Source organism: Macaca mulatta, chromosome 4, assembly GCF_049350105.2.
Source record: "Macaca mulatta isolate MMU2019108-1 chromosome 4, T2T-MMU8v2.0, whole genome shotgun sequence".
Lineage (NCBI taxonomy): Eukaryota > Metazoa > Chordata > Mammalia > Primates > Cercopithecidae > Macaca > Macaca mulatta.
The window spans coordinates 126,537,737-126,549,333 of NC_133409.1; the positions used below are offsets into that span (position 1 = coordinate 126,537,737).

At 33.1% G+C, this 11,597-nt stretch overlaps 1 protein-coding gene across 1 annotated transcript in view; it reads left to right on the forward strand.

Annotated features, from left to right (window-relative positions):
- Positions 1 to 10,525, forward strand: part of BMP5 (bone morphogenetic protein 5) — a 122,986-nt gene extending 112,461 nt beyond the window's left edge. Inside the window, exons 5-7 of the mRNA XM_001109809.4 lie at positions 3,861 to 3,937; positions 5,252 to 5,362; positions 8,701 to 10,525. Of these exons, the coding sequence (XP_001109809.1) occupies positions 3,861 to 3,937; positions 5,252 to 5,362; positions 8,701 to 8,850 (338 nt within the window). The 3' untranslated portion in view covers positions 8,851 to 10,525. The remainder of the gene's footprint in view (positions 1 to 3,860; positions 3,938 to 5,251; positions 5,363 to 8,700) is intronic.
- Positions 10,526 to 11,597: the final 1,072 nt, after the last annotated feature.

Sequence of the window (11,597 nt, forward strand, 5' to 3'; positions counted from 1 at the left end):
TTTACCAACTTTTACCTCCACATATTTATTTTGTTTTTCATGATTTTATTGTAAGACAAAAAAATTAAAATCAAACTAAAGATTAAATTTATACACTATCTAGAAATTGACCATAAAGAAATTTGCACAAGTATTTAACGATATTTTTACTATTTTGGCGTTGGCTTCCTAACATTATTACCATTAAGAGACAAAACAGAGAAGTATTATTGATAACACCTGCACTATGGATAAGACGTGTTGGTTTACTTTTTCTAGTGTTGATTGTAGAACATTTTAATAATTTATGCCATGACTTTTCATTTGTAGGCAGGTTCATTAACAACAGAATTATATCCATTTCATATTAATCTCCTAAAGGCTGCCCATCAGTATTTTAAAAGACATAAATCTAATTTCCTTGCCCTTCCGCCCACAGCTTGTTCTGCCAAGCATTTAGAGTAAACCTAACTGCAGGCTTTTCTAGTTTGGGTACAACATTTACTTCACTCACTATCCATTAATTTTTATTTCTGACAGAATAAGCATATGGTCCTAATGCTCTATGAAATCAGACTCTTGGAACCAGATTCTGTTATAAATTTCATTGCTTGTTACATTTATATGATGTTATATTATATACATCACTTAGCCTGCATAAAAAGACATATATATGGAACAGATATATTTTGACTTTTAAGTTTTATTTTCTTCATTTTTTATAAACATTGAATTCAAATAACTATATTTGTAGTTTATGGCTTTTCATATAAACATGTATGTGTTATTGGCTACAATGTTATTCATATTTAATATTTTCAATTAAGACAAAGATGAATAAATATTCCCATTATTATCTAATGCAGAGTTGGAAAAAGTAAGGCCCAATAACCAAATTAAGCCTATCATTTGTTTTTGTATGACCTACCAAGAGTGGTCTTTCCATTTTTAAATGTTTGCTTGGAAAAGAAGGACAATATTTTGTAGCATGTGGAAATCATATGAAATTCAAATTTTAGTATCCGTACGTAAATTTTTACTGGAATATAGCCACACCCATTCATTTACATATTGTCTATGGTTGCCTTTATACTACAGCAGCAAAATTGAATAGTTGCAAGAGGGGGGGACCACTTAGCCTAAAATATTTGCTCTCTGTCTCTTTTTTATTTTATTTTTTTTATACTTTAAGTTCTACGGTACATGTGCACAGCGTGCAGGCTTGTTACATATGTATACATGTGCCACGTTGGTGTGCTGCACCCATTAACTCGTCATTTACATTAGGTATATCTCCTAATGCTATCCCTCCCCCATCCCCCCTCCCCACAATAGGACCCGGTGTGTGATATTCCCCTTCCTGTGTCCAAGTGATCTCATAGTTCAGTTCCCACCTATGAGTCAGAACATGCGGTATTTGGTTTTCTGTTCTTGCGATAGTTTGCTGAGAATGATGGTTTCCGGCTGCATCCATGTCCCTACAAAGGACATGAACTCATCCTTTTTTATGGCTGCATAGTATTCCATGGTGTATATGTGCCACATTTTCTTAATCCAGTCTGTCACTGATGGACATTTGGGTTGATTCCAAGTCTTTGCTATTGTGAATAGTGCTGTAATAAACGTGTGTGCATGTGTCTTTATAGAAGCATGACTTATAATCCTTTGGGTATATCCCCAGTAATAGGGTGGCTGGGTCCATCTGTCTCTTTAAAGAAAAAGTTTGCTGACCCCTTTGGTCCAAGGCATAGCTAACATTTTTTTTTTCCCTATTTTGTATACCAAGGAGTTTGTGAAATCAAACCAATAGTAGAATCAATTATTTCTTTTCTCTAAAAAGGATCGAGGAAATTTATCCATGTCATGTTTAGTGCTAAAGTGCATTTGTCCGTTACCTGAACAAAGTTAGCTCCGAGGGAGATATTTCCCTAAAGAACCAGAATGTAGAGTGTGAAATAAATCCTCTCTCCTCCATTTCCCATTATCTACTTATTTAATCTGTTTTAATGAAGTTAATTGCATAGTAGGAATAAATAACCTAGAAGAAAAATACCTTGATTTCAAAATTTAATCATTAGCTTGTTTTCTAGATTAACATTAAACAAATAATTACTTGAAGTAATCATGAGAGGTAAGCCCCTCTATGGTGGGCTCCTTTGATCTCTAATGTGCCTACACTTCTGTTAGAGGTTGAGGGTAATTCAACTGGAAGGTGACACTTTAACAAAAACTGTGAAACAAATTATTTTTTAATTTTATTTATTTAATATTTTATATTAGAAATAAAGTGGACTAGTTTTTCGAATGTTTGTACAAAATGTGAGCAAACCTCAGATAAGACAACAATGAAAAATGTTCCATAAATCTCTGTGTTTCTTCAGTGTTTTACTTTATTCCAGGTGCAAGATTGAAATTCTGCATTTATATTTAATCATTTAAAACAATTATAAAAGTTATGGGTATTTCAGATTACATTCCAAAATATGTAATGATAGTATTTCACTTGCCTCAAATCCCTTGTGGAACACTCTGAGAAATTTGTCCATTAACTCCTCAGATACTTTTTTGAATGTTTATTGTATGCCAGGCACTGTTCCTGGCACTAGGGATACATCAGTGAGCAAAACAGAGCTAAACAAGATTCTTGCCCTTGTGAAGCTTATATTTTAGTAGGAGGAAACAGACAAGAAGCCATGCATAAATTAATGAAGAAATGGCATAGTGAAAATTGAGATGGGAAAACATCAGAACAAGTGAGAGAAATCAGGTGTATCAGGGTGAGAGTTGTAATATTAAAAGGGTAGTGAAGGCCTTGTTGAGATGTTGCTTAAGCAAGGACATGAAGATGCAGGAATTAGCCATGTAGCTATCCAGGGAGAGGGACTAGTGAGAGAAAAGCCTCTAAAGTGGGAGTAAGGCTGACTGTGAGTGAAACAGCAAGAAGGTGTGATGGCTGGAGCAAGGTGAAGGAGAAGAAGAGTGACAGGAAATGAGTCAGAGGGATAGTGGAACCAAAATGTAGAGAGCCTTATAACCACTCTGAGAATATTTCACTCTTAGTGATATGAGGACCATAGAGGGACTGGCAGGGAAGTGATGTAATTAGTTTACTTGTTAAAAGGTCCACTTGACTAGTTTGCTGTAGAGGAGCAAGAGCAGAAGCCAGGAGACTAGCAATGAGGATATTGCAGTAATTCATGCTGGAGATGATGGTGGCTTGGACCAAGACCAATTATTAAGAGCGTGAGAGGAGGTGCATTTTGGACTTAGTGAAGATAGTGTGTGAGATTTCCTGATGGATTGGATGTGTAAATGAAAGAAAAAAAAAACAGAACTATTTTGATTCTTGTTTTGTTTTGGTTTTTATTTTTTAACCCAGGCAACTACCATCAGTCAAGAATGAAGTCTACAGGTGGACAGGATTTTGGGGGGGATGATTAGAAGCTCAACTTGTGGTAGATGTTAAAAATTATTGCACAAATATATATGTGTGTGTGTGTGTGTGCATGTGTATGTGTATATATATATGAATATATTAAGTACCCCTAGAGTATGAATGAATTAATAAGTATTCGTTGAGCAGATGGTACTCAGTGAACGAGAGACACCACACTCTGCCCTGTGAAGCAGATGGCCTAACAGAATCCTTGTTAGAGCTTCATAAGGTAAATGGTATTGTCTACATCTCACAGAAGAAACCCAGGACAAGTAACTTGACTGAAGTTCACATGGTTAGTAAGTAGTTCTAGCTTTAAGATTGAAATTCATGTTCCACAACTTCAAATAAAACCCCTTTAAAAAATCCTACCAGTGATCTCACAAAAGAAATATTAGTATATCTTTAAGCAACCATTTATTAAAAATGTGGTTTTTATCTTCAGATTATAACACAAGTGAGCAAAAACAAGCCTGTAAGAAGCACGAACTCTATGTGAGCTTCCGGGATCTGGGATGGCAGGTAAGAATTTTCAGTCAACTTAGGTCCTTTTTTTCTGAATTGTCATAAATCCTTAGTAAGTCATAGTCTTTGGCAGTAAATTTCCAAAATAATACCCAGTGATTTTTGACATGACCAGTTAGAATATGGCTTATTCACTTTATTTTCATTTCTCAATTAACCTTTTACCATTGAAACATGATTAGTAGGTTTCACAAGCAAAAAAACTATGTTGAATAAAACATAGAACACTAAGATATTTAGGAAGAAAAAAAAAGAGTGCTGTTGTTTAAGTATTACAAACTTTTAATTTTATGATAAATAGAAGATTTGTTCATATTAGTATAAGTAACTCCACTAAGCCTCTGAGGGTCTCCAACTATTGGGCTAGGAAATAGAGCCCTCAACTATAATGTCCCTGTCATGGGGAAGATGACAGACATTTTTTTTTCTTGCACTTAAAAATGTATTGCTATCTTTAGATGGCATTTTGAAACAGGATGAGGAGGAAAATTTCACCAAAGTAATTTTTGAATGGCTCTATATGGTGACAGTTTAAAAAGAAATTTTAAGGTTTCTCCTAATATCTTATTACAATGGATTCTCATATATCAGTTCTTGAATTGAGAAATACTATTAAAATGTAAATATATTCAAAATTTATGATAAACTTTCAACGTGAATAACTCAAGAATTCTTACATTTGTGCCAAATTTTATTTCTCTGTGGGAAAAATATCAAGGCAACCATACATGTACCAATTATTTAGCTTCCCGAAATTTATCATGTTCAGTTTTTAGGAATTTGCTCCAATTCATTTTTTCCAAAGAGACTATAAAGTTAATGAATGAATTGAAAGAAAAACAGCATGCAGAAAAGATATTAAGGCTTTAGGATGTTGTCAGACTTATAAAACTAAGAATGATTCCTTAAGAATTAATGAGAATAATCTCAATTAACTTCTCCTTTTTCTTTTGGGTTCACTTGAACTTTCCAGACTTCATCATTTCCTGTTTAAACAATATTTAGAATGCTATTTTCTTATAATAGTTTTATTCATGCGTACATGTTTAATACATACTATGAATATCTTACATAACTACCTCTTGGGAGTAATTAGAGAGGACAATTTCTTGTGAAAATATTTATACTTCTGTCCTAAACTTCAGCTTAAAATTAAATTAAAGGGTGTGGGGAAAGTTATTCCATTAGAATAATTGTTGGACCAGGAATGTAAACCTATTCAGATACAATATATTTCAATAATTTTTAAGAATTTTTTTTTTAATTTTTACTTTGGTGATACTATTTTTTCTTGTTTTGTGTGTGTGTCAGGACTGGATTATAGCACCAGAAGGATACGCTGCATTTTATTGTGATGGAGAATGTTCTTTTCCACTTAACGCTCATATGAATGCCACAAATCATGCTATAGTTCAGACTCTGGTAAGCTTTGTTTTGAAGGATTAAAAGTAGCTTAGAATGCAAGCATATTAAAAAGTTGTTTTAGAGGAAAGCATCTATTTACAATTTTTAATGCATTATTTTATCTTCTCAAACTAATTTGTTTCTTTTTAGAGCTGAAGTAACAACTGTGGGTATAGTCAGGAAACTCAGGCTGGTTTAGAGTAATCCCAATTACACAATGGAGAAGGATTCAGCTAGGAAAATTGGAGTAATAACATGAAATGGTCATCTTGAACTGTTTCTTCATTAACTGTATGACTAAGCACACAGGTTCCCCGGGGCTGTTTCTAACCTAGCAATTCATTAGTAATCATTGCAAAAACACTGAGTAATAGCTGTACTAAATTTCATCTGAGGGTTTTTAATTATTTAAGAATGTTCTGTAACACACTTTGGTATTATAAAAGTTCTTCAGTGTAGTACACAAATGGGCAACTAATTGACATTTCTTATTGTTCTTCTCCTCCTTCTCCTGTAATCTTTAAAGTAGAAATTATACTTCCTTTTCTTTATTCCTTACTCTCAGAAACTTAACAGTGATTAAATCTCTAATAATCTAGGCTTACTTTTATGAATAAGGTTCTGAAAGGTTGACTTGATTAACTGATTGCATTCTACCTAACGAGCTCGTGAAACCTTTTGAGAGTCTGATGTACCTCATAGTATAGTATCTGACCTATTGATTTGGCAGAGGAACACTCTCCAGAAGACTAAACGAGAGGCTCCTAGCAGACATACCAGACTATGTGATATAATTTTAAATCAATGTTTGGGCTAATATAAAAGTTTTAAATTTTGTATTTAAGAAGAATGGGAGAGAACACATTATTTTAGAATCAAGGCTTGATGGGAGTGGAATTAATTGGTGGATGCCAGTAAGAGAAAAGTAGATAGTAGAAAAACCTATCTTTGTGGCTGAAGCATATTTATGGAAAAAGAAAGAATTACTCTTAAGATTTGTGAAGATTTAACTCTCTATAAGCTTGCTAATTTCCCCCACAATTAATTTAAAATTTAAAGCTGAATTAAGGAGTAGCCTAGTTTCCTTCTTAATAAACAATCATCTATATGAACTGGCAAAATCAAATACTTGAATGACTTGATATTTACTGGCATCTTTATTGACTTCATAAAATACTACAGAATAGCTAGACACCAAAACATGTAATCTATAACAACTAGAGCATGAACATTATCAAAGACTGGAAATAACCTTGGGCTAGAGGGCAACAGAAAGATAAAGCAAATATTTTTAAAGTAATTTATAAAAATTCTTCTTTTTATTGATTCATGACCAGTGAGAATGCCTACTTTAGTGCCATATACAAGGCATAGAGTAAATTTCTGGGAGGATTTTAAAGTCTGATATGACTTCACCTTTGCTATCTGTAAATATAAGCTCTCTTTATATGGAATACTGTTTCCGGGAGTATGGAAGTAGGTAGGCTTTGCAGGGATGGATGTTTTGCATTCAAACTTCTACCACTAAAATGATTTCTGAGAAGTTAACTTTTCTCTTTGTATATGAGAATTCATGTTGACATGAAAGCATATCAGATAAAGAATGCTGTTGTTTCATCCTATGAAGAGAACTTCAAGATCACTGTCTTTCTGTAAGGTCGTAGAATAACTCCTATCAGTTGAAGTAATGCTACTTAATTTCTCAGAAAGTTCTTTGCCTCTTTTTATCATCATTTCGATGACTATGAAAGCAGACTTTTGTTTCCTTAGATATGGATCTAATGTATCAAAGATTCACTCAGGCCAAGCAGTGCCTACTTACTGAAAAATACCATTTGTCAAATACCCCCCCTTCTCTCATTTTTTCTTTTTTAAAATAAATAAATACATATGTTCAGCTCCTATGGCTGTAGTAAAGTATCGAAAAACAAACTTAAAAAAAAGTGACACAAACTTGGAACAAGAGTCTGCTCTGTATCTCCACCCTGGGATGTAGGACATAAGTCATAGCAAAACTGGAGCATACCGGGAAGTTTGATTTTTTTTTTTTTCTCCTGGTGTTGTGCATGCTTTATGTTTGTTCTGTGAAGGACATGAAACAAAAAGAGAGAGGAAAGTATGTTTGTGACTAATATATTAAGAAACCATTCAAGAACAATCCATTTTTTTTTCCCGGTAGACTGCCAAGGCCATTGAAACAACGCAATTATCAATCATGTATGTGTGGGTTATGGAAGATAAAGCTGATGAAGGACATAAGCTGCATCAGAAATTTGTAGAAAATATCCAACATTTAGTTTTGTGAGGTCTTAGGAAATTTCAATGTCAGGTCACCTCATTTTTCCTGCTGTTTCTGTCCACATGCAAGGCTCCTATATCATTTCAGCCAGGACGTTGTACAGCCAAAACCGTAAGAGGTTGTATTTGCTTTTTGTGGATCCCATAAGACTCATCAGTGGGATTTCCCATAAACTCCTCTGGGGGAAGGGCCAGAATAGGTGGGTGGGAAAGCGGAGAACTGTGTTCTGGCTCTTTGTTCAATTATTTCAAATCATAGGCAGACTGCCAGTCTGATCAAAATTATTATCAACCCTTAAGCATTTCACTTTCCACGTACAGACACCTTTTTAGGCTTCTGGGGAGGTGGATGTTCATTTGTAAAGCATCTAGGCCCTTTGCTTCTGATTTAGCTTAGCCTGCTTTTTGTCAGTTGTCTAGTGGGCAGGCAAGGGAGAAAAAAGTATATGGATATTAAACTCCAGCCAATGTGATAAAAAAAATTCTACAAAGAGCTGAAATCATTGCTTAAAGGCAAGTATTGGATTATATGTGGATTTTATTTTATTATGATTTTTATGCTTCTTTTACCATGGAAAATTAAGAGTTGGCATAAAATGTGTGATTTATTGTTTAATTTTCCTTTTAAAAGGGAATTCTTAGATCCAAATCTTTCTGCAACTATGTGTTTTCATTGATTTTTTTTCTTATAACTTCCATATTCCTCATGATAAGTATAGAAATAGTCATTTCAACTAAAAGCAACAGACTGCTAGTTGCTGTGTTCTTTCCCTAGGAAAACTTCCACTGAATATTCTATAGAGGAAGTTTTCTTTACTTGGTGAGATATTTTTCAAGGTTCAAACACATAATTGAAATGGGTGGGTTGATTCCAGGTGTTAATGCTTAAGAACACATCTTTCAGTCCCTCACCCTAGTCATGGAACATAAATGGGAGAAGGGCGATGAGCTTAACGGTGTGCCTGATTTTGAGTGATAAAACAAGCATATCATTTTAAAACTGTAAGAAAATGTGTATTTTATTTCTTAATAAAACAAAACTTTTTTTCCTTTCCCAGGTTCATCTGATGTTTCCTGATCACGTACCAAAGCCTTGTTGTGCTCCAACCAAATTAAATGCCATCTCTGTTCTGTACTTTGATGACAGCTCCAATGTCATTTTGAAAAAATATAGAAATATGGTAGTACGCTCATGTGGCTGCCACTAATATTAAATATTGATAATAACAAAAGATCTGTATTAAGATTTATGGCTGCAATAAAAAGCATACTTTCAGACAAACGGGGAATTTCCTAAAATTAGTCTGGCTCATTTTGACTATTTTCCTAAGTACAATATCATGTATATAGTCATTTTTATTTATTTAAAGGTATATATTCTCTTTTGTGGATGCTTTATCAGTAAAATTTATAGGCCACTACATTATACAATAGATCATCTAGTCTAATTTTCAATGGGTTATGCTGAGTCCATTCAATTCCATTTCAACATTTTTTTCGAATACAATTTTATATAATTTTCTGAGATTAGACAGAACTCCTTTGACTGTTTAATATTGTGGAAGGAAATTGAATAATTTATTTATATTGTGCCAATGAAAACCACGATAGGATATTTATTTAGAAATAAGACTTAAAAAAATAACAACCCAAACAAAAATGCTTGGATAAACACAATTTCTCTTTCAGAGTTCCTGCTTCATTAGATAAAGTGAAATGTTGAACTGGATTTGAATAAATAAACAGTAGGCAGAACATAGAAGCTGAAAGATTGCACATAATTGTTTTAACTGTTTGCTTTAATAGAACTGGTGTAACTGTAGGAGCATGTTCCTTTTTGGCTTGTGGATTGTAGATTTTGCAAAGAGCTCAAAGCTTCAGAAGACAGGCTTGAGCCTGTGTCCATAGCTTTCCAAGTTAACACTAACTGTAGTACAACCTTCTTACCTCAGATAAATCATATCTGCCTATTATCTAGAACACTACTGCTGCAGATTTTTTTTTTTTTTTTTTTTTTAGATTTAAAAACCTAGTCCGAAATAAACAAACATTTACATGGGCTTCACTTTCCTCCCCACGGGCAGGAGTCACTGCATGCATAAAATGTACAAGAGCAGAAGATGCCGACAGAACCATTTTCTTTAACTCTCCTTTATAACTGAGTTTGCTGATTGATGTGATGCAAGGGATTTTATTTAGAAGTAAAAGCACTGAAACTGAACCGGAGGAAATTGCCAAAAGTCCCAGAATGGCTTTGACAGAATTGCCATTTCTGAAGAACAGCTGAAATTCATTTTTCATATCTTTGAGAGTGAGCTCAATGAAAACCGTATTTTGTAAAGGGATTCTGTAAACCTTCTTCCAAGCACAAATAATTCCAAACAGGAAGGTTCTGGGGCGGGGGGTTATGTGGGTGTGTGCATGTGTGTTCTTCCCTCTAAAATTAATTTATTTTCTCTATCTATTGGAATGCCCTGTAAGGCCTTTCTTTAACACACACTGACTTTTTGAAGAATGATCTTCAGAATGATAACTTGCTATTTTATGGTGACTCTGTGGTTAGGCTTATTTACAGTTAATCTAAAATATTCATAAAGCACCACTTATTAATCATCCTTTTGGATCTTTCAAACAAAACTTAAAAGTGTCTTCAAAAATGTTATGGCTTTGTTTGTAATTCAGGTATATTAAAATGTTGTTTTGAAATACAGTTTATCTTAAAGAAAATTTGACAGTAACTATATTAATGGGGACGTTAAGTAATATATTTTTGATTAATGGTGTACCATTGAGAGAATAAGAAATGGAAGTCTATTATTTTATTCTTTAAATGTGCTGTTTAAATATATTTCCATATTTTAAAATAAAACAGATGCTAATTTCTGCTGTTCTTGATTTGGTTCTTTATTTAAAAGGAATACAAAATGTAAGTATGTCATAAATTGAGACTATAAGAATATTTATCAAATGCAAAGTGTGGATCACATGATTCTTTGTTGTTCTTAATTGCTAAAATTGTTTTTTGTGTTGTTAATAATTATCTCACTATTAAATGTGCAAAGCAACAATCCATGAATTAAAGATTTTTCTTAATCTGTTCAAACAACAAATTTTAAAAATAGCAAAAAAAATTAGGATGGGGAAATACCTCATTTGTTCTTTTTCATATGAGAAGGGAGATAATTGGCATCAGTGTTTTTGCATTTTCTAGAATTACCTATGTGTATAATATGCACATATACTCAGTCACATTATTTTCTAATAACTATTACAGTAAACTCTTAGTATTAACTTGGTGATACCCAAGCTATTACCAGAAACCAGAATAATTTGGCCTATTTTAACAGATCTTCATTCAGATCTTTTTAGTTTGTTAATGATGTACTTGTTTTTTTGATTATTTTTAATTTTTCTGCTTTATACTTTTTTTTATTCTGTAAAGTGGCCATAATCCTTTTTGGAAATAGAATGGCATAAATCATAAATATTCAAATTCTTTAAAACTAAGGCAAAAATAAATAGTCTACATTAAAGAAATTAAGAAAACACAGGCAGAAAATCCAAAATTTTTTTTTTCTCAACTAAGGACTGTCATTTTATAATCCTTGTATCATCATCATCAAACCCAAGCCAGAGTCTACTGGGTACTTCACAAGCTGGCAGATACCATCTCCCAAGACATTTACGATGAATAATTAGCTTATGTTGCAGTTCCATTCAAGTCAGAAGAAATCCTCATTCCCAAACACAAGTAACCATCTAATAACTGTTCAGTCCAGTGCTCACTATTATCTAATTTCCATCTCGGATTACCTATTTTTCCTTTCACAATTTTTTTTTTTTTTTTTTGGTCTGGAAGTTTTTAAAGTTAGAAGTGAAGATGCCTTTGCTGATAAAGCATAAAAATTGTTGGTATACAGGTATACATCTGTGTTTTATCAAGTTTCTTTAAGAT